At 43.9% G+C, this 27,962-nt stretch overlaps 2 protein-coding genes across 4 annotated transcripts; both read left to right on the top strand.

The window, feature by feature from the left end:
- Nucleotides 1-16: 16 nt before the first annotated feature.
- Nucleotides 17-18,401, top strand: LOC115188784 (uncharacterized). 3 transcript variants are annotated; one of them, XM_029747637.1, is made up of 10 exons: nt 17-123; nt 3,213-3,400; nt 3,923-4,113; nt 4,366-4,581; nt 6,725-7,061; nt 11,515-11,651; nt 12,225-12,464; nt 12,851-13,021; nt 17,557-17,646; nt 18,079-18,401. In XM_029747637.1, exons 2-10 carry the CDS (start codon nt 3,220-3,222, stop codon nt 18,253-18,255), a joined length of 1,740 nt encoding a protein of 579 aa, XP_029603497.1. In that variant the 5' UTR covers nt 17-123; nt 3,213-3,219; the 3' UTR covers nt 18,256-18,401. The 3 variants fall into 3 exon arrangements, with proteins under 3 accessions (XP_029603497.1, XP_029603496.1, XP_029603495.1); XM_029747636.1 differs by lacking the exon at nt 17-123 and having other exon boundaries at nt 3,141-3,400; nt 11,518-11,651; XM_029747635.1 differs by lacking the exon at nt 17-123 and having other exon boundaries at nt 3,141-3,400.
- Nucleotides 18,369-27,764, top strand: LOC115188705 (pirin-like). The gene is made up of 6 exons (XM_029747430.1): nt 18,369-18,703; nt 19,049-19,191; nt 19,324-19,416; nt 24,207-24,287; nt 26,341-26,630; nt 27,752-27,764. Exons 2-6 carry the CDS (start codon nt 19,099-19,101, stop codon nt 27,762-27,764), a joined length of 570 nt encoding a protein of 189 aa, XP_029603290.1. The 5' UTR covers nt 18,369-18,703; nt 19,049-19,098.
- The last annotated feature ends 198 nt before the right edge of the window (nt 27,765-27,962 follow it).

The raw sequence follows: 27,962 nt of genomic DNA, 5'->3' as shown, positions 1-27,962 counted from the left end.
GCTATTTTGAGAGCCCTCCCGGTAGCCAATGACACTCAACTGTGTCTATAGATTCCTGGGGTAGATAGGGTTACGTATTTACGTATTTTGACAAACTGAGTTGACAGATACTGGAATCTTAAGGTACTGTGTTTTATGTTTTGTTTTTGTGTTTGACAAACTGAGTTGACAGATACTGAAAGTTCAATGAGGTACTGTTATGTGTTTACTTTGTCTTGGTACTTTTTAGGTAGCTAAATGACTAACTAGCCTATGGTAAGTGAAAATATATCTGAAGCAGTAGGCTTGAAGTGTTGGCATGAAATCTTAAACTGCCACACATTCCTGTAGGGTAGAGATCCCTCTGGAAGCCTTAGTGGTTTCAAAATCACTCACTGTTTTGCTCGGTTGTACTTTGCGGTGGAGAGTTAGAGATTGACAGTGTGTTTGAGTGTGTGTGTGTGTGTGTGTGTGTGTGTGTTTGTGTGTGAGTGTGGTTGTGTGTGTGTGTGTGTGTGTGTGTGTGTGTGTGTGTGTGTGTGTGTGTGTGTGTGTGTGTGTGTGTGTGTGGTGTGTGTGAGTGTGTGTGAGTGTGTGTGTGTGTGTGTGTGTGTGTGTGTGTGTGTGTGTGTGTGTGTGTGTGTGTGTGTGTGTGTTATATGAACAGTTTCTACTCCCAAGTCATAAGACTGTTAAATAGTTAACCAAAAAGCTACCTGACTATCTGCAATGACTCTTTTTACACTGACTCTTTTGACTCATCACTGCTGTTACTGTTTACTATCTATCCTGTTGACTGGTCACTTTATCCCTACCTATATGTACATATCTACCTCAATTACCTCGTACCTGTGCACATGGACTCGTACTGGTACTCTGTGTATACAGCCAAGTTATCATTGACTCGGTACTGGTACTCTGTGTATATAGCCAAGTTATCATTGACTTGGTACTGGTACTCTGTGTATACAGCCAAGTTATCATTGACTCAGTACTGTTACTCTGTGTATACAGCCAATTTATCATTGACTTGGTACTGGTACTCTGTGTATACAGCCAAGTTATCATTGACTCGGTACTGGTAATCTGTGTATACAGCCTTATCATGGACTCGGTACTGGTACTCTGTGTATATAGCCAAGTTATCATTGACTCAGTACTGGTACTCTGTGTATACAGCCAAGTTATCATTGACTCAGAACTGGTACTCTGTGTATACAGCCAAGTTATCATTGACTCATTACTGGTACTCTGTGTATACAGCCAAGTTATCATTGACTCAGTACTGGTACTCTGTGTATACAGCCAAGTTATCATTGACTTGGTAATGTTACTCTGTGTATACAGCCAAGTTATCATTGACTCAGTACTGGTACTCTGTGTATACAGCCAAGTTATCATTGACTCAGTACTGGTACTCTGTGTATACAGCCAAGTTATCATTGACTCAGTACTGGTACTCTGTGTATACAGCCAAGTATCATTGACTTGGTAATGTTACTCTGTGTATACAGCCAAGTTATCATTGACTCAGTACTGGTACTCTGTGTATACAGCCAAGTTATCATTGACTCAGTACTGGTACTCTGTGTATACAGCCAAGTTATCATTGACTCAGTACTGGTACTCTGTGTATACAGCCAAGTTATCATTGACTTGGTAATGTTATTCTGTGTATATAGCCAAGTTATCATTGACTCAGTACTGGTACTCTGTGTATACAGCCAAGTTATCATTGACTCAGTACTGGTACTCTGTGTATACAGCCAAGTTATCATGACTCAGTACTGGTACTCTGTGTATACAGCCAAGTTATCATTGACTCAGTACTGGTACTCTGTGTATACAGCCAAGTTATCATTGACTCAGTACTGGTACTCTGTGTATACATCCAAGTTATCATTGACTCAGTACTGGTACTCTGTGTATACAGCCAAGTATCATTGACTTGGTAATGTTACTCTGTGTATACAGCCAAGTTATCATTGACTCAGTACTGGTACTCTGTGTATACAGCCAAGTTATCATTGACTCAGTACTGGTACTCTGTGTATACAGCCAAGTTGTCATTGACTCAGTACTGGTACTCTGTGTATACAGCCAAGTTATCATTGACTCAGTACTGGTACTCTGTGTATACAGCCAAGTTATCATTGACTCAGTACTGGTACTCTGTGTATACAGCCAAGTTATCATTGACTTGGTAATGTTACTCTGTGTATATAGCCAAGTTATCATTGACTTGGTAATGTTACTCTGTGTATACAGCCAAGTTATCATTGACTCAGTACTGGTACTCTGTGTATACAGCCAAGTTATCATTGACTCAGTACTGGTACTCTGTGTATACAGCCAAGTTATCATTGACTCAGTACTGGTACTCTGTGTATACAGCCAAGTTATCATTGACTTGGTAATGTTATTCTGTGTATATAGCCAAGTTATCATTGACTCAGTACTGGTACTCTGTGTATACAGCCAAGTTATCATTGACTCAGTACTGGTACTCTGTGTATACAGCCAAGTTATCATTGACTCAGTACTGGTACTCTGTGTATACAGCCAAGTTATCATTGACTCAGTACTGGTACTCTGTGTATACAGCCAAGTTATCATTGACTTGGTAATGTTATTCTGTGTATATAGCCAAGTTATCATTGACTCAGTACTGGTACTCTGTGTATACAGCCAAGTTATCATGGACTCAGTACTGGTACTCTGTGTATACAGCCAAGTTATCATTGACTTGGTAATGTTACTCTGTGTATATAGCCAAGTTATCATTGACTTGGTAATGTTACTCTGTGTATATAGCCAAGCTATCATTGACTCAGTACTGGTACTCTGTGTATACAGCCAAGTTATCATTGACTCAGTACTGGTACTCTGTGTATACAGCCAAGTTATCATTGACTCAGTACTGGTACTCTGTGTATACAGCCAAGTTATCATTGACTCAGTACTGGTACTCTGTGTATACAGCCAAGTTATCATTGACTCAGTACTGGTACTCTGTGTATATAGCCAAGTTATTGTTACTCATTGTGGATTTATTCCTTGTGTTTTTATCTTTCTATTATTTCTCTTTTTGTCTCTCTGTATTGTTGGGAAGGACCGTCAGGAAGCATTTCACTGTTAGTCTACACCTGTTGTTTACCAAGGAGTAGAATGTTTTTTAAATTTGATTTAGATTTTGTAACTTTTTTTCTGTGCGTGTGTGTGTCTCATGCCAGCCGTGTGATGTTGGACGTCCTAATAATAGGTGGAGGACCCCATGCCCTGACCCTGGCCACCCTGCTGTCCTGTCCAGACCAGGCCCTGTCCCCACCTCCCCCCAACACAGACATCCTCCAGGGGATCCAGCTCAGCCAGGGCAGGGCCAAGACCAGCCGCTCTAAGAACAAGAGAGGAGGAGCTACCAGTGAGGCTAACTACACTACAGCTCAATGTTTTTACATGAGCTTTTCATAAAGGGCCCAGATGAAGCCTGTTCCCAGACTAAAGAGTGAATGTTTATTAAAAGGACGTTTTAGTCAGAGGTTAGACGCAGGCATGATCTGGGTCCAGGAAAACAGACCATCAAGTAGACAGATGTTTTTCCTCACATTTTGGCCTTTCTTTATTTCAGTTAGGAGAGACATTCCTCTCTAATCTCTCTACACATATACTGTAAAGCCTGCTGTTAGTGCTCTCTGTTTGACAGGTCTCTAATGTCTCCCCATCCTCAGGACAACAGCCAGCTGAGGAGCAGGCCGCTCCAGGCCTGGCCCAGACCCAGTCTCTAGACTAAAAAGCAAATCTCCATTGAAAGTGCTTTTTAGTCGAGGTTGAAGGTGTAGGCTTAATTTGAAGTAGACACTGTATAGACTGTATTTTAGTCTCTCCAGTTCACACCATTCTGCTGGTGATGCTGTCTGGTTAACAGGTCTGTAATATCTCCCAGGACAGCAGACAGCCGAGCCCGAGGAGCAGGCCGCTCCAGACCCAGAGTCAGTTTCATCCTGCCCTCCGCTGGCCTTCAGAGTGGTGGACTCATACGGAGCATGGACCTCACTGTGGGAGAGCCAGTTCAGAGCACTCAACATCCCTCACCTTCGCTCACACACCCTGGTGCACACAGACCCACTCAATAAGGTACATCCATCACCTCTGCTCACACACCCTGGTGCACACAGACCCACTCAATAAGGTACATCCATCACCTCTGCTCACACACCCTGGTGCACACAGACACACACACTCAACAAGGTGATGGTCCCAGCTGTAGGGTTGAATGAATGGTTCCTTCTGGACAACGCGAGTTGAGGTTTCATCAGTTTTCAATCCAGTCAATTCAGGCAGTGTACTTGTTTTTGCCGATAATGCCTTTGTGTTGGTTCCCCCCAGAGGGCTTTGCAGGAGTTTGTTCTGGAGAAGGATCGGACAGCGGAGCTACACTGCCTCCCTGACCACACCTTCATTCTGGATGAGAACGCCTTCTTCAACGACATGCGCCTGGGCAAGAAGGACAGGAGGAGACTGAGCAGCAGCAGAGGCCTGCAGAAGAGCCTGTACTTTAGCCTGCCAGGCACCAGGCTCAGTGTGGACTTCTTCAGGCAGCAGGTCGGAGATGGAGATGCACGTTGGCCGTGGCTTGAGTTGAAGTGAAAAGGCACCATACCATGGTTGGGGTGAATTCCATTTCAATTCAGTCAATTCAGGAAGTTAACTGAACTTCCAATTGGAATTGAAATGGAATTGACCCCAACACTGCACCATACTAAACATACTATGTGAGTCACTCCACTACACCAAATTGTGCAATAACAGTGACGCTTCTCTGTGTGACACAAGTAGGACTTGGGCCTTAACTGGTAGTGACCAACTAACCCTCCTCCTGGAGAGCTACTGGGGTTACAGGCTTTTGTTCCAGACCTGCACTAATACACTTGAAGACTGCTAATTATAGTGAATGTGAGTTTAACAGTGAATGCTTGCTATATTGTAGGGTTCATGAACAGCAAGAAAAAGTCAGTGAACCCTTTGGAAATACCTGGATTTCTGCATAAATTGGTCATAAAATTTGATCTGATCTTCATCTAGGTCACAACAATAGACAAACAATCTGCTTAAACTAATAACACACAAACAATTGTACGTTTTCATGTCTTTATTGAACACACCATATACACATTCACAGTGCAGGGTGGAACAAGTATGTGAACCCTTGGATTTATTAACTGGTTGACCCTCCTTCGGCAGTAATAACCTCAACCAAATGTTTTCTGTAGTTGCAGATCAGACCTGCACAATGAGGAATTTTGGACCATTCCTCTTTACAAAACTGTTTCAGTTCAGCAATATTCTTGGGATGTCTGGTGTGAACCGCTCTCTTGAGGTCATGCCACAGCATCTCAATCGGGTTGAGGTCAGGACTCTGACTGGGCCACTCCAGAAGGCATATTTTCTTCTGTTGAAGCCATTCTGTTGTTGATTTACTTCTGTGTTTTGGGTCACTGTCCTGTTGCATCAACCACCTTCTTTTGAGCTTCACTTGTCGGACAGAGCCTTACATTCTCCTGCAAAATGTCTTGATAAACTTGGGAATTCATTTTTCCATCGAAGATAGCAAGCTGTCCAGGCCCTGCGGCAGCAAAGCAGCCCCAAACCATGATGCTCCCTCCACCATACTTTACAGTTGGGATGAGGTTTTGATGTTGGTGTGCTGTGTCTTTTTTTCTCCACATATAGTGTTGTGTGTTCCATCCAAACAACTCAGTTTTAGTTTAATCTGTCCACAGAATATTCTGCCAGAAGTGCAGTGGAACATCCAGGTACCACTTTTGCAAACTTCAGACTTGCAGCAATGTTTTTTTTTAGGACAGCAGTGGCTTCTTCCGTGGTGTCCTTCCATGAACACCATTCATGTTTAGTGTTGGACGTATCGTAGACTCGTCAACAGAGATGTTAGCATGTTCCAGAGATTTCTGTAAGTCTTTAGTTGACACTCTAGGATTCTTCTTAACCTCATTGAGCATTCTGCTCTGTGCTCTTGCAGTCATCTTTGCAGGACGGCCACTTCTATGGAGAGTAGCAACAGTGCTGAACTTTCTCCATTTATAGACAATTTGTCTTACCGTGGACTGATGAACATCAAGGCTTTTAGAGAAACTTTTGTAACCATTTCCAGCTTCATGCAGGTCAACAACTCTTAATCTTAGGTCTTCTGAGATCTCTTTTGTTCGAGGTATGGTTCACATCAGGCAATGCCTCTTCTGAATAGCAAGAGGCATTGTTTTTTGTAGGGCAGGGCAGCTCTAACCAACATCTCCAATCTCGTCTCATCGATTGGACTCCAGGTTAGCTGACTCCTGACTCCAATTAGCTTTTGGAGAAGTCATTAGTCTAGGGGTTCACATACTTTTTACAACCTACACTGTGAATGTTTCAATGATGTATTCAATATAGACAAGAAAAATACAATAATTTGTATGTTATTAGATGAAGATCAGATCAAATTGATGACCAGTTTATGTATAAATCCAGGTAATTCCAGAGGGTTCACTGATTTTTTCTTGCCACTGTAGTTGTTCATTAAAATCTATGAACTTGTGATATATAATGTAATATGTGTATGCATGTAATCTATTATTAAAATCTATGAACTTGTGATATATAATGTAATACGTGTACGCATGTAATCTATTAGCCATCAACTCAAATCACCCTGAACAAAATAACTATACAACGACATTACTCTATACAGGTGGACAAATATGGCCTGGACAGTGTCCTGACAAAGGGCACAGTGGACAGACTGACCCCTGTCATGTCTGAAGGAATTGTGACATCATTCAGGGTGTTCCTTCAGAACGGGGACGTCCTTGAGGCAAAGAGGGTAGTCATGGCGACCGGGCCGACCCGTGCCCAGATGGCCAACATTCCTTTCTGGGTGTCGTCCATAGCGGAGAGCTACCCTGAGGAACGCCTGCAGCACACCGTGCAGCTCATGCACCACCACCCCGCCTCACGGCCAGCACGGCAACAGGAACCAAGAAGCCAGAACCAGGAACAGGAAGAGAGTTCTTCTTCTTTCTCATCAGGTGGGTTGAGATGAGAATCCTCTGGTATTGAAAGCTATAGAAGTCACACATCTATATAGATGGACCATATGTCTCCACATGATACTGTACAATAATGCCCTCTCCTGGTGTAGAGGTGACATGGCATGATACTGTACAATAATGGCCTCTCCTGGTGTAGAGGTGACATGACATGATACTGTACAATAATGCCCTCTCCTGGTGTAGAGGTGACATGGCATGATATTGTACAATAATGGCCTCTCCTGGTGTAGAGATGACATGGCATGATATTGTACAATAATGCCCTCTCCTGGTGTAGAGGTGACATGACATGATACTGTACTATAATGCCCTCTCCTGGTTTAGAGGTGACATGGCATGATATTGTACAATAATGGCCTCTCCTGGTTTAGAGGTGACATGACATGACACTGTACAATAATGGCCTCTCCTGGTGTAAAGGTGACATGACATGACACTGTGCTATAATGGCCTCTGCTGGTGTAGAGGTGACATGACATGACACTGTACAATAATGGCCTCTCCTGGTGTAGAGGTGACATGATACTGTACTATAATGCCCTCTCCTGGTGTAGAGGTGACATGATATTGTACAATAATGCCCTCTCCTGGTGTAGAGGTGACATGACATGACACTGTACAATAATGGCCTCTCCTGGTTTAGAGGTGACATGACACTGTGCTATAATGGCCTCTGCTGGTTTAGAGGTGACATGACATGATACTGTACTATAATGCCCTCTCCTGGTGTAGAGGTGACATGACATGACACTGTACAATAATGGCCTCTCCTGGTGTAGAGGTGACATTACATGACACTGTGCTATAATGCCCTCTCCTGGTGTAGAGGTGACATGACATGACACTGTACAATAATGGCCTCTCCTGGTTTAGAGGTGACATGACACTGTGCTATAATGGCCTCTGCTGGTGTAGAGGTGACATGACATGACACTGTACAATAATGGCCTTTCCTGGTTTAGAGGTGACATGACATGATACTGTACTATAATGCCCTCTCCTGGTGTAGAGGTGACATGACACGGTGCTATAATGCCCTCTCCTGGTGTAGAGATGACATGACATGATACTGTACAATAATGCCCTCTCCTGGTTTAGAGGTGACATGACATGATACTGTACTATAATGGCCTCTCCTGGTTTAAAGGTGACATGACATGACACTGTACTATAATGGCCTCTCCTGGTGTAGAGGTGACATGACATGATACCATACAATAATGGCCTCTCCTGGTGTAGAGGTGACATTACATGTCACTGTGCTATAATGGCCTCTGCTGGTGTAGAGATGACATGACATGACACTGTACAATAATGCCCTCTCCTGGTTTAGAGGTGACATGACATGATACTGTACTATAATGGCCTCTCCTGGTGTAGAGGTGACATGACATGATACCATACAATAATGGCCTCTCCTGGTGTAGAGGTGACATGACATGACACTGTACAATAATGGCCTTTCCTGGTTTAGAGGTGACATGACATGATACTGTACTATAATGCCCTCTCCTGGTTTAGAGGTGACATGACACTGTGCTATAATGCCCTCTCCTGGTGTAGAGATGACATGACATGATACTGTACAATAATGCCCTCTCCTGGTTTAGAGGTGACATGACATGATACTGTACTATAATGGCCTCTCCTGGTTTAGAGGTGACATGACATGACACTGTACTATAATGGCCTCTCCTGGTGTAGAGGTGACATGACATGATACCATACAATAATGGCCTCTCCTGGTGTAGAGGTGACATTACATGTCACTGTGCTATAATGGCCTCTGCTGGTTTAGAGGTGACATGACATGATACTGTACTATAATGCCCTCTCCTGGTGTAGAGGTGACATGACATGACACTGTACAATAATGCCCTCTCCTGGTGTAAAGGTGACATGACATGACACTGTGCTATAATGGCCTCTCCTGGTGTAGAGGTGACATGACATGACACTGTGCTATAATGCCCGCTCCTGATGTTGAGGTGACATGACATGACACTGTGCCTTCAATGGCCTCTCCTGGTGTTGAGGTGACATGACATGCTGTCAAGCCAAAGGCTGCAATATTGTAATATCACACTGACAGGGCATCTGTTTGAGTTATCATATGTAGAAATTCACTTATTTACTTAGTACTTAGTCCTCACCATCTTAAATAAGCATGCCCCATTCAAAAAAAATTAGAACCAGGAACAGATATAGCCCTTGGTTCTCTCCAGACCTGACTGCCCTTGATGAGCACAAAAACATCCTGTGGCGTTCTGAATTAGCATCGAACAGCCCCCGTGATATACAACTTTTCAGGGAAGTTAGGAACAAATATACACAGGCAGTTAGGAAAGCTAAGGCTAGCTTTTTCAAGCAGAAATTTGCATCCTGTAGCACAAACTCAAAAAAGTTCTGGGCCACTGTAAAGTCCTTGGAGAATAAGAGCACCTCCTCCCAGCTGCCCAGTGCACTGAGGCTAGGAAACAGTGTTACCACCGATAAATCCACAATAATTGAGAATTTCAATAAGAATTTTTCTACAGTTGGCCATGCTTTCCACCTGGCCACGCTCAAGGTCCTAAACGATATCATAACCGCCATCGGTAAGAGACATTGCCTGGCTAAGGCTTTCGACTCTGTCAATCACAACATTCTTATTGGCAGACTCAACTGCCTTGGTTTCTCAAATGAATGCCTCGCCTGGATCACCAACTACTTCTCGAATAGAGGTCAGTATTTCAAATCGGAGGACCTGTTGTCTGGACCTCTGGCAGTCTATGGGGGTGCCACAGGGATCAATTCTCTGGCTGACTCTTTTCTCTGTATACATCAATGATGTTGCTCTTGCTGCTGGTGATTCTTTGATCCACCTCTACGCAGACAACACCATTCTGTATACCTCTGGCCCTTCTTTGGACACTGTGTTAACTAACCTCCAGATGAGCTTCAATGCCATACAACTCTCCTTCCGTGGCCTCCAACTGCTCTTAAATGCAAGTAAAACTAAATGCATTCTCTTCAACCGATCGCTGCCTGCATCTGCCCACCCGCCCAGCATCACTACTCTGGACAGTTCTGACTTAGAATATGTGGACAACTACAAATACCTAGGTGTCTGGTTAGACTGTAAACTCTCCTTCCAGACTCACATTAAACATCTCCAATCCAAAGTTAAATCTAGAATCGGCTTCCTATTTCGCAACAAAGCATCCTTCACTCATGCTGCCAAACATACCCTCGTAAAACTGACCATCATACCGATCCTCGACTTAGCCTCCTCGACTTAGCCTCCTCCTCCTCGACTTAGCGACCTGTACGCTCTTGTTGGCTGGCCCTCGCTTCATACTCGTCGCCAAACCCACTGGCTCCAGGTCATCTACAAGTCTCTGCTAGGTAAAGCCCCGCCTTATCTCAGCTCACTGGTCACCATAGCAGCACCCACCCGTAGCACACGCTCCAGCAGGTATATCTCACTGGTCACCCCCAAAGCCAATTCTTCCTTTGGCCGCCTCTCCTTCCAGTTCTCTGCTGCCAATGACTGGAACGAATTGCAAAAATCACTAAAGCTGGAGACTCTAACCTCACAGATCACTGCACCTGTACATAGCTCATCTGTAAATAGCCCATCCAATCTACCTCATCCCCATATTGTATTTATCTTGCTCCTTGCACCCCAGTATCTCTACTTGCATATTCATCTTCTGCACATTCTACCATTCCAGTGTTTAATTGCTATATTGTAATTACTTCACCACCATGGCCTATTTATTGCCTTACCTCTCTTATCCTACCTCATTTGCACATGTTGTATATAGATTTTTCTACTGTATTATTGATTGTATGTTTGTTTACTCTATGTGTAACTCTGTGTTGTTGTATGTGTCTGTAACGGCTGTCTGAGGAAGAAGTGGACCAAAATGCGGCGGAGTTAGGGTTCGTCATATTTAATACACGAACACTATGCAATTCACAAAAAAACAACAAAACTGACAGCCAACACAGTCCTGTCAGGTGCAACCACAATGACAAGAACAATTACCCACGAAACACAAAGGAAACGTAGGCAACTTATGTGTGACTCCCAATCAACCACAACCCTCTACAGCTGTGCCTGATTGGAAGTCACACGGCCAAAATCAATGAAACAATAAAAAACACACACTCCCCTCTGCCACGTCCTGACCCAACTACCCCCTCTACTGGTCAGGACGTGACAGTGTCGAACTGCTTTGCTTTATCTTGGCCAGGTCGCAGTTGCAAATGAGAACTTGTTCTCAACTAGCCTACCTGGTTAAATAAAGGTGAAATAAACAAATAAAAAAAATATTTGTGTTGGACAATCTGTTCCTGTTAATTAAGAGTCAGTGTGGTGTCAATATCTCTGTCTCCATCCAGCAGGTCCCTGCATGGTGTCACTAACTCTGTCTCCATCCAGCAGGTCCCTATGTGGTGTGTGAGCCTGGCCAGAGGGTGGTGGTGGTTGGTGGAGGCCTGACCAGCGCTCACATCATCTCCATCGCTCTGCAGCAAGGAGCCAGTCATGTGACCTGGGTGATGCGTAAACACTTACAGGTCTGTTTCTGTTTAGATCTATGGCCATGTCCCAGTTATCTTTCCTTCCTCCTGAAGTGGAAACTTGTTAGTTCTGGGAATTATCACATAGAAACTTCATTTGGAAGATCAAGGAGGTTTTAATATGCTTTTAAATTTGTAGCACAAACCATTGTTTAGAAAATCATGGTGAAAGTGGCCATTTTAGACGTATACATGCCTCCTGTAAGACCCTATGATCTGTGAACCCTACATGACACAGACATCATGGTGTCATTACACTCTTCATAGAGTACTCTAAAATATGGACTATTTATATATGTATTTAATATAGTATGTCTATATTGTTTAATACAATTTTACACATGAATTTATTCAACATTAAAACTAATAATATGAATATCTCAAAAGTACCCTTTTTGATTTTGTTCACTTTTAGACATATTGTTTTAAACAATATACTCTAGAAGTACATCACATTTGCAGAGTGCCCCCCCCCCCCTCCACTGAAGCAGTTTGATGTTAAGAGACTGTTATAGTCAGACCACCATGATCTCCAACCCCAGACCCCTCTGCCTCGGTCCTCTCCCCCAGCTGAAGCAGTTTGACGTGGGTGACGTGGAAAGCCTGGTGGGGCGGTACTCCCATGTGGAGCATGGCATCAAGATGGACGGCCTGGCCTACTTGCGCCAGTTCTACAACGAGAGCAGCGTCCATAAGAGACTGGCCATGATCAGACAGGCCAGGAAGGGAGGGGCAGTTACACCTGAGGCCTACGCAGCTCTGCAGCCCTACATCCAGAATGGACAGCTGGCTGTCCGAGCATACTGCCAGGTACAGAAATAACAATAATATTGTAATACTACTAGTCAGAATAATACTGCTAGGTAAATAGATATCAATAATATTAATACTACTGCAACCCCCAGATACACACAACCTCTGTCCACCCTCTCTACTGTGACCCCCCTCTGTCCACAGAGGTTGTGTGTGCCTGGGGGTCACAGTAGAGAGGGTGAACAGAGGTTGTGTGTGCCTGGGGGTCGCAGTAGAGAGGGTGGACAGAGGTTGTGTGTGCCTGGGGGTCACAGTAGAGAACTAACATTTGGAACTAACATTTTGAAACATAAAACAATACAATCTGGTGAAAGAGAGAAAGTAGAGCCATGGTATTCATGGTGAACAGTGGTTATGGATTCATAACCTGTTGTGTTCTACAGGTGACTGAAGCTAAGTGGTGCTATGAAAGCCAGGTGTGGAGACTGTCACTGTGTGGACAGAATGGCTGTGAGACTTGGACTGGGGACAGGATATGGCTGGCTACAGGATGCAAACTGGACGTCAACCAAGACCCTATGCTCTCTTCTGTCATCAAGGAATTCCCCATTCAGGTGTGCTGCTATCATATCATATCTCAACCTCTGTACAAAATGACTATGCTACTATACTATACTACAGTGGTGTAAAGTACTTAAGTAAAAATACTTTAAAGTACTACTTAAGTCATTTTTTGGTGTATCGGTACTTTACTATTTATATTTTTTTACTACTTTTACTTTTACTTCACTACATTCCTTAAGAAAATATTGTACTTTTTACCCCATACATTTTCCTTGACACCCAAAAGTACTTGTTACATTTTTAATGCTTAGTAGGACAGGAAAATAGTCCAATTCACACACTTATCAACATAACATCCCTGGTCATCCCTACTGTCTCTGATCTGGTGGACTCACTAAACAGAGAACATCCCTGGTCATCCCTACTGTCTCTGATCTGGTGGACTCACTAAACAGAGAACATCCCTGGTCATCCCTACTGTCTCTGATCTGGTGGACTCACTAAACAGAGAACATCCCTGGTCATCCCCTACTGCCTCTGATCTGGTGGACTCACTAAACAGAGAACATCCCTGGTCATCCCTACTGTCTCTGATCTGGTGGACTCACTAAACAGAGAACATCCCTGGTCATCCCTACTGTCTCTGATCTGGTGGACTCACTAAACAGAGAACATCCCTGGTCATCCCTACTGTCTCTGATCTGGTGGACTCACTAAACAGAGAACATCCCTGGTCATCCCTACTGTCTCTGATCTGGTGGACTCACTAAACAGAGAACATCCCTGGTCATCCCCTACTGCCTCTGATCTGGTGGACTCACTAAACAGAGAACATCCCTGGTCATCTCTACTGTCTCTGATCTGGTGGACTCACTAAACAGAGAACATCCCTGGTCATCCCTACTGTCTCTGATCTGGTGGACTCACTAAACAGAGAACATCCCTGGTCATCCCTTCTGCCTCTGATCTGGAGGACTCACTAAACAGAGAACATCCCTGGTCATCCCTACTGTCTCTGATCTGGAGGACTCACTAAACAGAGAACATCCCTGGTCATCCCTTCTGTCTCTGATCTGGAGGACTCACTAAACAGAGAACATCCATGGTCATCCCTTCTGCCTCTGATCTGGTGGACTCACTAAACAGAGAACATCCCTGGTCATCCCCTGCCTCTGATCTGGAGGACTCACTAAACACGCATGCTTTGTTTGTAAATTATGACTGAATGTTGGACAAGAAAATGGTGCCATCTGGTTTGCTTAATATAAGGAATTTAAAATAGTTTATACTTTTACTCTTGATACTTTAGTACATTTTAAAACAAATACTTTTATACTTTTACTCAAGTTTATTTTACTGTGTGTATTTTACTTTTACTTGAGTCATTTTCTATTAAGGTATCTTTACTTTTACTTAAGTATGATAGTTGGGTACTTTTTCCACCACTGCTATACTACTATACTATACTACACCACAATACCACTATACTACTACACTACAGGCTTCTAGTATACTACTATACTATAGGATACTACTATACTATACTACATGATACTACTATACCATGCTACTATACTATAGGATACTACTATACTATACTATACTATGGGGTGCTACCATACTATACTACTATACTATCGGCTGCTAAGATGCTATGTTAATATACTATAGGCTACTATTATACTGTACTACTATAATATAGGCTAATACTATACTACTATACTATAGGCTACTACAATACTATACTACTATGCTATAGGCTACTACTATACTATAATACTATACTACAGGCAACTACTATACTGCTATATGCAACCGCTATACCATAGGCTACTACTCTACTCTACTACTATACTATAGGCTACTGCTATGCTATGATTCTCTACTATACTACTATAGGCTGCTACTATACTATAGGCTACTACTACATGACAATACTACCATACTACTATACTGCAGGCTACTACTGTACTACTATACTACACTACTATAGGCTACTGCTATACTATAGGCTACTACTATACTACACTGCAATACTATTATACTACTATACTGTTGGTTACTACTATACTGCTATATGCTACTACTATACTATACTACAACGCTATAGGTTATTACTATACTACTACAGGCTACTACTATACTATACTACCATAGGCTACTACTATACTACTATACTACACTACTATACTATTAATAGGCTACTACTATACCATACCACTATAATATAGGCTACTACTATACTACACTACTATACTAATATAGGCTACTACTATACTATAGGCTACTACTATACTATAGGCTACTACTATACTATACTACTATACTATACTAATATAGGCTACTACTATACTACATTACTATACTAATATAGGCTACTACTATACTATAGGCTACTACTATACTATAGGCTACTACTATACCATACCACTATAATATAGGCTACTACTATACTACTATACTACACTACTATACTATTAATAGGCTACTACTATACCATACCACTATAATATAGGCTACTACTATACTATACTACCATAGGCTACTACTATACTACTATACTACACTACTATACTATTAATAGGCTACTACTATACCATACCACTATAATATAGGCTACTACTATACTACACTACTATAGTAATATAGGCTACTACTATACCATACCACTATAATATAGGCTACTACTATACTATACTACCATAGGCTACTACTATACTACTATACTACACTACTATACTATTAATAGGCTACTACTATACCATACCACTATAATATAGGCTACTACTATAATACTCTACTATACTAATATAGGCTACTACTATACTATAGGCTACTACTATACTATACTACTATACTATACTAATATAGGCTACTACTATACTATACTACTATAGGCTACTACTATAATATAGGCTACTACTGTACTATACTACTATACTATACTAATATAGGCTACTACTTTACTATACTGCTATACTATACTAATAAAGGCTACTACTATATTCTACCACCATAGGCTACTACTATACTATACCGCAATACTATACTACTATAGGCTACTACTATACTATACTACTATAGGCTACTACTATACTATACTACTATAGGCTACTACTATACTATACTACTATAGGCTACTACTATACTATAATTTAGGCAACTACTATACTATGCTACTATACTATACTACTATAGCCCACTACTATACTATACCATACTATACTACTATAGGCTACTACTATAGGCTACTACTATGCTGTAGGCTACTACTATACGGCAATACTATACTACTATAGGCTACTACTATACTATACTACTATACTATAGGCTACTACTATACTATGCTACTATACCATACTACTATACTATACTATAGGCTACAACTGTACTATACCATACTATACTACTGTACTATACAATTATACTAGTTGAATATACTACTATAGGATACTACTATACTACTATACTATGGGCTAAAACTATACTAGTATACTATACTACTATACTATTAAAAGGCTACTACTATGTTACTATAGGCTGCTAATTTAATATTAAACTATAGGCTACTACAATACTACTATACTATAGGCTGCCACTATACTATACTACTATGCTATACTACTATACTGCTATTGTCACGTCCTGGCCAGTATATAAGGTTAATTGTTTGTAGTTTGGTCAGGGCGTGACAGAGGGTATTTGTTTTATGTGGTTCAGGGTGGTGTGTTTGGTTTAAGGGTGTTTGTTTTAGTAATTCCGGGTGTTGGTTTGTTTAGGTATTTCTATGTGGAGTCTAGTATGTCTGTTTCTATGTCTGGTGAATTGGTGTTGGGACTCTCAGTTGAAGGCAGGTGTTTTCTATCTGCCTTTGATTGAGAGTCTCATAAATGAGGGTGTGTTTGTGTTTGTGTTTTGTGGGTGATTGTTCTGTGTAAAGCACTATGCTTTGACAGACTGTTAGTTGTTCGTTTTCGTATTTTGTTATTTTTGTATGTTCATTTTTGTAGTGAATAAAAATCAAGATGAGCATTCACGAACCTGCTGCGTATTGGTCCACATTTTCCGATGACGATTTCGTTATATCGTCAGAGGACGAAGACAATCGTGACAGCTATACACCTATACTATACTACTATACTATAGGCTACTACTATACTATAATAATATAGGCTCCTACTATACTATAGGCTCCTACTATACTATAATACTATAGGCTACTACTATACTATACTACTGTAGGGTACTACTATAGGCTACTGCTATACTATACTACTATACTATAGGCTGCTACTATACTACTATGGACTACTGCTATACTACACTACTATAGGCTACTACTTACTACTATACTACTATACTATAGGCTGCTACTATACTACTATAGACTACTACTATACTATACTACTATACTACACTACAATAGGCTACTACTATACTACTACTATACTATACTACTATACTATTGGCTGCTACTATACTACTATAGACTACTACTATACTATACTACTATACTATGTTATACTACTATACTACAGTTACCTGCATTTGATCCAAGTCTAATTACAACGTGTCTCAACGTAAGGTCCTGGATGGCTGGCCGTGTATATCTGAAAGCTTGCAGTGGGCTCCAGGATGTCCTCTGTACCTGATGGGACAGTACACAGCACTTCAGGTATATTGGTATTTTTTGCTAATCACACAATGAAAACATTTTGTAGAAAATAATAGAATGGAATGTCAGAGGGAGAATATTTCATTCATATTGCTGGGAATTTGTCAAAGCATTGACAGACACATGTAATGAAAAAATGCCCATATGGATTAAAATAAAAGTAGCTTTTCTGGGTTTTGTAGGGGTGGAATGATAACCCAATTGAGTCTTGTCAAAAACGAAGCAGAGGAGGGATAGCCTTTTGATATATTTATAAACTTGTATTTTCTTTAGTCTTTCAAGGACACATGTAATGAAAAATATAGGCTCTGAAATATAGGCAGCAAATACCTACTAAATATGGCTTGGAAAGTAGACCTAGAGAGAGAGTTGGTTATGTAACACTGTACAGTCAGAGTGACTCAGCTGGATTCCCTTTGTTATCACAAACAGGTTGGTCCACACGCGCTGAATCTGGCAGGAGGACAGGCTGCAAGTGCGCGCATCGCGAAGGACATAATATTCCAGCACAGCCAGAGTGGTGACGGAGGGACAGGGACACAAACCACCGTGGAGAGAGCACACACCGAAGAATACATTCAACAGATGCACGGGCTGATGTGGTTATGATTAAAGACCTTAGCGCAAATCATGTTTTGATGTCAAAGGGAGATTTACGCAGCGATAGATCATGGATTCAGCTGCCTTCCTAGCTGAGAATAAACTACACCTCACCCCTTCCTAGCTCAGAATAAACGACCCCCCTTCCTAATAAACTACACCTCACCCCTTCCTATCTGAGAATAAACTAACCCCCCTCTTTTTTAATTCAAACTAATCCCTTGCGGTCAAGCCACGCCCTTCATGTCCGTACATGCGCAACAGATGCAGTGTTGGCCACCGCGACAACAACATGACTGCGCTTGGAAGATGATAGGCTCCTAATGATGATAGGCGTCTAATTTTGTTGTTGCCAACACACTGGGAGGATTTGATAGCCTACATTACGTGCTTGCGTGATTGTAGTTGATATTCGGAGTAAATTAGTCTTGTTGAGTCCACATCCAACTTCTGCCAGGTTAGTGACATTGAGTTTCATGTATCAAAGTAAACTCCACTCCACGGAGAAGGACGTTTTTATTCACCATGGAGTGGAGTTTAGTCCGCTAAACTTAATTTATCCTAGCTAGAGACCGATGCTGTTATTGATCTGTCATGTTGTCTTTTTACTCCATATTATCCCAATAAAAGTCTTAGCAAAATAAGAAATATTGTAACATCTAATAACAAACACTCGTTATGGTGTTTGGTATTGACGTGATGTTTTGTATTGACGTTGAACATCAACGGTGGGTATTTGAAGGCTTAGGCTATATATTCAATGCAGTTATTTTTCCTTTTCTCTTCAGTATTTTTGTTCAAGGTGTACCATAATAAATAAGGTACTACTAGTAAATAACCCTATCCTCTACAATGAGGATAAGAAGAGTTGTGAAGACAGTTTTGAGTGTGGAGCAGGTAGAAGGTGTGGGAGCCCATGTCCGCAGAAGCATAGGAAGAAAGGAGGTGAGTTACTGTCATACTGTCTGTCTTACATCTGCCTAGTTTATCATGTTTAATAATATCCTTTTAAAATACCAAACTAAAGCACAAATTATGACATGGTAGGCTGATATCTTGTCCATCCATTTATTTCAGCTGATTAACCTGGATCCTTTCTTGATGTTGGATGAGTTCAAAGTCAAAAAGCCATCTGGCTTCCCTGATCACCCCCACAGAGGCTTTGAGACCGTGAGTAGGCTATCTATTCTCTCTCTCTCTATTCTGTCTCTCTGTCTCTCTCTGCCTCTGTCTGTCAAGCTAGCGCGATGCAGCATCTATACTGTCTCAATCTGGAGTGATACAATGTTGTGTTCTGACTGAAACCCTGGCAGATCGGACCGTCATGTGGAATAACAGGTTCATATGAGGCCGTTGAGGGAGGGTGAGGCACATACACCATTAATGATGAGGGAGGGTGAGGTACATACACCATTAATGAGGCACATACACCATTAACGATGAGGGAGGGTGAGGCACGTACACCATTAATGATAAGGGAGGAGGAGGCACATACACCATTAATGATGAGGGAGGGTGAGGCACATACACCATTAATGATGAGGGAGGGTGAGGCACGTACACCATTAATGATGGAGGGTGTGGCACATACACCATTAATGATGAGGGAGGATGAGGCACGTACACCATTAATGATGAGGGAGGGAGGGTGAGGCACATACACCATTAATGATGAGGGAGGGTGAGGCACATACACCATTAATGATGAGGGAAGGAGGGTGTGGCACATACACCATTCATGATGAGGGAGGGTGAGGCACATACACCATTCATGATGTGGGAGGGTGAGGCACATACACCATTCATGATGAGGGAGGGTGAGGCACATACACCATTAATGATGAGGGAGGGTGAGGCACGTACACCATTAATGATGAAGGAGGGTGTGGCACATACACCATTAATGATAAGGGAGGGTGAGGTACATACACCACTAATGACGAGGGAGGGAGGGTGTGGCACATACACCATTAATGACGAGGGAGGGAGGGTGTGGCACATACACCATTAATGACGAGGGAGGGAGGGTGTGGCACATACACCATTAATGAAAAGGGAGGGTGAGGCACATACACCATTCATGATGAGGGAGGGTGTGGCACATACACCATTAATGATGAAGGAGGGTGAGGCAGATACACCATTAATGATGGAGGGTGTGGCACATACACCATTAATGATCGAGGGAAGGAGGGTGTGGCACATACGCCATTAATGACGAGGGAGGGAGGGTGTGGCACATACACCATTAATGATGAGGGAGGGTGAGGCACATACACCATTCATGATGAGGGAGGGTGTGGCACATACACCATTCATGATGAGGGAGGGTGTGGCACATACACCATTAATGATGAGGGAGGGTGTGGCACATACACCACTAATGACGAGGGAGGGAGGGTATGGCACATACACCATTAATGATAAGGGAGGGTGAGGCACATACACCATTAATGATGAAGGAGGGTGTGGCACATACACCGTTAATGACGAGGGAGGGAGGGTGTGGCACATACACCATTAATGACGAGGGAGGGAGGGTGTGGCACATACACCATTAATGATAAGGGAGTGTGAGGCACATACACCATTCATGATGAGGGAGGGTGTGGCACATACACCATTAATGATGGAGCGTGTGGCACATACACCGTTAATTATCGAGGGAAGGAGGGTGTGGCACATACACCGTTAATGACGAGGGAGGGTGTGGCACATACACCATTAATGATAAGGGAGGGTGAGGCACATACACCATTAATGATGAGGGAGCGTGAGGCACATACACCATTCATGATGAGGGAGTGTGTGGCACATACACCATTAGTGATGAGGGAGGGTGAGGCACATACACCGTTAATGATGAGGGAGGGTGAGGCACATACACCATTAATGAGGCACATACACCATTAACGATGAGGGAGGGTGAGGCACATACACCATTCATGAAGGAGTGTGAGGCACATACACCGTTAGTGATGAGGGAGGGTGTGGCACATACACCATTAGTGATGAGGGAGGGTGAGGCACATACACCATTCATGATGAAGGAGGGTGAGGCACATACACCATTAATTATGGAGAGTGTGGCACATACACCATTAATGATGAGGGAAGGTGAGGCACATACACCATTCATGATGAGGGAGGGTGTGGCACATACACCGTTAATGATGTGGGAGGGTGAGGCACATACGCCATTCATGATGAGGGAGGGTGAGGCACATACACCATTAATGATGAGGGAGATTGAGGCACATACACCATTAATGATGCAGGAGGGTGAGGCACATACACCATTAATGATGAGGGAGGGTGAGGCATATACACCATTCATGATGAGGGAGGGTGAGGCACATACACCATTCATGATGAGGGAGGGTGAGGGACATACACCATTAATGATGAGGGAGGGTGAGGCACATACACCATTAATGATGAGGGAGGGTGAGGCACATACACCATTAATGATGAGGGAGGGTGAGGCACATACACCATTAATGATGAGGGAGGGTATGGCACATACACCATTAATGATGAGGGAGGGTGAGGCACATACACCATTAATGATGAGGGCGGGTGAGGCACATACCCCATTAATGATGGAGGGTGAGGCACATACCCCATTAATGATGAGGGAGGGTAAGGCACATACCCCATTAATGATGAGGGAGGGTGTGGCACATACACCATTAATGAGGAGGTAGGGTGAGGCACATACCCCAGTAATGATGAGGGAGGGTGAGGCACATACCCCATTAATGAGGAGGGAGGGTGAGGCTCATACACCCTTAGTGATGAGGGAGGGTAAGGCACATACCCCATTAATGATGAGGTAGGGTGAGGCACATATCCCATTAATGATGAGGGAGGATGAGGCACATACACCATTAATGATGAGGGAGGATGAGGCACATACACCATTAATGCACTTCCTGCTAACGCCAGCAGATGGCACTAACAGGCCTACTGTCGGTAATCCTCGTCCAGAGAAAGCTTCTCAATAGGTTTGTTATACATAGCATTATCTTGCTTTTGGATACTGGGGTTTGAATGAAAACCCACCAATATCACATATTTAGACAGAGGGGAGGAGGGAAATTAAACTTCTGCTTTGGAAGTGGTGTTGGTGAATCACGGTTTCCTCAACCATAAAGGCGATGGTCCACAGTGGGAATTTATAGAGTCAAAACAAGTGTTTTTAATAGAAAAGTCTTGGCCTGTGTTTGATACTGTAGATACATGTGTAACCTAGCCTAGTGTCCACCATGGCCCAGACCAGATGAGGCCATAGGCCCAGCTGATACTGTAGATACATGTGTAACCTAGCCTAATGTCCACCATGGCCCAGACCAGATGAGGCCATAGGCCCAGCAGATACTGTAGATACATGTGTAACCTAGCCTAGTGTCCACCATGGCCCAGACCAGATGAGGCCATAGGCCCAGCTGATACTGTAGATACATGTGTAACCTAGCCTAGTGTCCACCATGGCCCAGACCAGATGAGGCCATAGGCCCAGCAGATACTGTAGATACATGTGTAACCTAGCCTAGTGTCCACCATGGCCCAGACCAGATGAGGCCATAGGCCCAGCAGATACTGTAGATACACGTGTAACCTAGCCTAGTGTCCACCATGGCCCAGACCAGATGAGGCCATAGGCCCAGCTGATACTGTAGATACATGTGTAACCTAGCCTAGTGTCCACCATGGCCCAGACCAGATGAGGCCATAGGCCCAGCAGATACTGTAGATACATGTGTAACCTAGCCTAGTGTCCACCATGGCCCAGACCAGATGAGGCCATAGGCCCAGCAGATACTGTAGATACATGTGTAACCTAGCCTAGTGTCCACCATGGCCCAGACCAGATGAGGCCATAGGCCCAGCAGATACTGTAGATACATGTGTAACCTAGCCTAGTGTCCACCATGGCCCAGACCAGATGAGGCCATAGGCCCAGCAGATACTGTAGATACATGTGTAACCTAGCCTAGTGTCCACCATGGCCCAGACCAGATGAGGCCATAGGCCCAGCTGATACTGTAGATGCATGTATAACCTAGCCTAGTGTCCACCATGGCCCAGACCAGATGAGGCCATAGGCCCAGCAGATACTGTAGATACATGTGTAACCTAGCCTAGTGTCCACCATGGCCCAGACCAGATGAGGCCATAGGCCCAGCAGATACTGTAGATACATGTGTAACCTAGCCTAGTGTCCACCATGGCCCAGACCAGATGAGGCCATAGGCCCAGCTGATACTGTATATGTGTAGCTTAGTGTCCAACTGGCCGCGGACTGGACCAGACCTGACGGGGGCGGGGCTGAAGCGCCCACGGCCCAGCATGCCATGCAGCAGGTGTGTTGGCTCACGGTTACATCTCAGAGCTCATAACCACGTGCACTGCCAGATCAGAGAGAGGCTCTCGCCCCCCTGGCTGGAGGTTTGGAAGCCTCTCTGAGAGACAGATGTTTACCTCTAACCTCTATAGCTTTCTACTTCCTGTCCGTTTTGACCTCAGTCCATGTGGCAGTGGAATGGACACGGAGTGAACACGTGCTCTTGTCTGTCCTGCTCAACGGACACTGCATTACACACACGCACACACACACTGTACATATTTAATCTGTTAGACTTGCATGAGGAAAATATGAAGGAAATTATTTACCATACTATGTTTTCCAGTCGTACAAGCTTTATGATGAGATTTCCTTCCGAAACCATTCATGTTTACAACTGAGATTCATTCATCTCTTTCCTAACCTCAACCTCAATTGGCAAAGACTTAGAGAAAGTTGTTTTCCAATTCTCTAGACATGGTTGGTATTCGGGAGAGGGACAACTGCAGAGCACAGTTCATGTTTTGTTTTGCCTCTCAGCTGTTATATAAAATCAGCAATGGCTCATCTATGGGTTTGAGAATATATTTGGATCTATTCTGTCTTTGTTTAGGTGACCTACGTTTTGAAAGGCGTTTCAGCCCATGAGGATTTCTGTGGCCACTCTGGACTACTGAAACCAGGGGATTTACAGGTAGAGAAACATCTTGTGACAGTACTGTAAGCAGGTTCCTACTCTTCACCATACTCCCACCAGAACCAATGAAGCATCGTGCCTTCAGGGCATTTCCTGTGTTTTTCCCATGCAGCAGTCGTAAAGCTGTTGTCCCTGGTCAGTCAGTCAGCATCGACCAGGGAGTGGTTTAAAAGGCACTAATGCCACTGGCATTTAACAAAGCATGTTTGTCCATGTATGCTAATGATTCAACCATATCCGCATCAGAAACCACAGCTAGTGAAGTCACTGAAGCCCTTAAAGAGTTGCAGTCTGTTGTGGAATGGGGAGTAATAAACTGGTCCTGAACATCTCTAAAACTAAGAGCATTGTATTTGGTACTAATCATTCCCTAAGTTCTAGACCTCAGCTGGATCTGGTAATGAATGGTGTGGCTGTTGAACAAGTTGAGGAGACTAAATTATGTCATGTTCTGTGTGGACCCAGGAAGAGTAGCTGCTTCTTTCGCAACAGCTAATGGGGATCCTAATAAAATACCTAAATCCTACTACAAGAGACTTGGTGTGTGTGCGTGCGACAGCGAGAGAGAGCCAAACACCATTGGGGGGGGGGGGGGGGGGGGGGGGGGGGGGGGGGTGCTGGAGCTACTAACCCAGGGCAGACGGGTTTCCTCACAGTGGAACAGGAGGGGAAAGCTGCTGACTAAACTTGAAGTGTTATTGCTCAATTAGCTTCCCACAGCAACGCTGCATCACCCTTAGGGCACTGAAAAGTTGCATCAGAAATGGCTCCCTATTCCCTATGTAGTGCACTACTTTTGGCTAAAACCCCTATTCCCTGAGCCCTTATTCTCTAGACCAGGGGTACTCAACTCTTACCCTGCTGGTTTTCTGTTTTACCTGATAATGAATTGCACACTCCTGGTTTCCCAGGACTAAATCAGTCCCTGATTAGAGGGGACAATGAGAACATGCAGTGGAACTGGCTTCCAGGTCCAACGTTGAGTTGGAGGGCTCTAGACCCTATTTAGTGCACAGCTTAGCCCCTAGACCAAAAGTAGTAGCAGTCATTTTGAACACAACCTTCCAGTGTGTTATTTTGATGTTAGCGGAGCTTTGAGAAGAACAATGGACATCCACTAGGTACATATCACAGCAGTGGGGAAGATGGACATGCACTAGGTGCATATCACAGCAGTGGGGAAGATGGACATCCACTAGGTACATATCACAGCAGTGGGGAAGATGGACATCCACTAGGTACATATCACAGCAGTGGGGAAGATGGACATCCACTAGGTACATATCACAGCAGTGGGGAAGATGGACATCCACTAGGTACATATCACAGCAGTGGGGAAGATGGACATCCACTAGGTACATATCACAGCAGTGGGGAAGATGAACATCCACTAGGTACATATCACAGCAATGGGGAAGATGAACATCCACTAGGTACATATCACAGCAGTGGGGAAGATGGACATCCACTAGGTACATATCACAGCAATGGGGAAGATGAACATCCACTAGGTACATATCACAGCAGTGGGGAAGATGGACATCCACTAGGTACATATCACAGCAGTGGGGAAGATGAACATCCACTAGGTACATATCACAGCAGTGGGGAAGATGGACATCCACTAGGTACATATCACAGCATTGGGGAAGATGAACATCCACTAGGTACATATCACAGCAGTGGGGAAGATGGACATCCACTAGGTACATATCACAGCAGTGGGGAAGATGGACATCCACTAGGTATATATCACAGCAGTGGGGAAGGAAAGGTGTAAATGTGAAGTAAATTTCCTCCTGGAAACCAGTTAGTTCCAGTATTAAGTCCACATGGGTGATTTATTATGGAAATCATATCAGACAACACTTATTTCATGTATATTATACTGTACAATTCTCCTTTATATTTTTAGTAATTGTGTTTTGTGTGTGTGTGTGTGTGTGTGTGTGTGTGTGTGTGTGTGTCTATGCCTCTCTGTATCTGTGTGTGTGTGTGTGTGTGTTTCTGTGTCCGTCTCTGTGTGTCTATGTCCATGTCTCTTCATAAGTGGATGACGGCAGGCCGAGGGGTGGTCCATGCAGAGATGCCTGTGTCTGAGGAGCCGGTCCAGGGCCTGCAGCTGTGGGTCAACCTGAGGAGGGAGGACAAGATGGTGGAGCCCCAGTACCAGGAGCTGAAGGACAGCCAGGTCCCCAAGCCCAGCAGGGAGGGGGTCACTGTGGCCGTCATCTCTGGACAGGCCCTTGGGGTACAGGTGAGGAGCACCATACTAACCATAACCATAACCCTGGGTGTACAGGTCAGGAGCACCATACTAACCATAACCCTGGGTGTACAGGTCAGGAGCACCATACTAACCATAACCCAGGGTGTACAGGTCAGGAGCACCATACTAACCATAACCCTGGGTGTACAGGTCAGGAGCACCATACTAACCATAACCCTGGGTGTACAGGTCAGGAGCACCATACTAACCATAACCCTGGGTGTACAGGTCAGGAGCACCATACTAACCATAACCATAACCCTGGGTGTACAGGTCAGGAGCACCATACTAACCATAACCCTGGTGTACAGGTCAGGAGCACCATACTAACCATAACCCTGAGTGTACAGGTCAGGAGCACCATACTAACCATAACCCTGGGTGTACAGGTCAGGAGCACCATACTAACCATAACCCTGGGTGTACAGGTCAGGAGCACCATACTAACCATAACCCTGGGTGTACAGTTCAGGAGCACCATACTGACCATAACCCTGGGTGTACAGGTCAGGAGCACCATACTAACCATAACCCTGGGTGTACAGGTCAGGAGCACCATACTAACCATAACCATAACCCTGGGTGTACAGGTCAGGAGCACCATACTAACCATAACCCTGGGTGTACAGGTCAGGAGCACCATACTAACCATAACCCTGAGTGTACAGGTCAGGAGCACCATACTAACCATAACCCTGGGTGTACAGGTCAGGAGCACCATACTAACCATAACCCTGGGTGTACAGGTCAGGAGCACCATACTAACCATAACCCTGGGTGTACAGGTCAGGAGCACCATACTGACCATAACCCTGGGTGTACAGGTCAGGAGCACCATACTAACCATAACCCTGGGTGTACAGGTCAGGAGCACCATACTGACCATAACCCTGGGTGTACAGGTCAGGAGCACCATACTGACCCTAACCCTGGGTGTACAGGTCAGGAGCACCATACTAACCATAACCCTGGGTGTACAGGTCAGGAGCACCATGCTAACCATAACCCTGGGTTTACAGGTCAGGAGCACCATACTAACCATAACCCTGGGTGTACAGGTCAGGAGCACCATACTAACCATAACCCTGGATGTACAGGTCAGGAGCACCATACTAACCATAACCATAACCCTGGGTGACAGGTCAGGAGCACCATACTAACCATAACCATAACCCTGGGTGTACATGTCAAGAACACCATACTAACCATAACCATAACCCTGGGTGTACAGGTCAGGAGCACCATACTAACCATAACCCTGGGTGTACAGGTCAGGAGCACCATACTAACCATAACCCTGGGTGTACAGGTCAAGAACACCATACTAACCATAACCATAACCCTGGGTGTACAGGTCAGGAGCACCATACTAACCATAACCCTGGGTGTACAGGTCAGGAGCA

This window comes from Salmo trutta, unplaced genomic scaffold (genome assembly GCF_901001165.1).
Source record: "Salmo trutta unplaced genomic scaffold, fSalTru1.1, whole genome shotgun sequence".
In the NCBI taxonomy this organism is placed as follows: Eukaryota; Metazoa; Chordata; class Actinopteri; order Salmoniformes; family Salmonidae; genus Salmo; species Salmo trutta.
The sequence above is the reverse complement of the archived record's forward strand: the minus strand, read 5'-3'. Positions and strand labels throughout refer to the sequence as shown.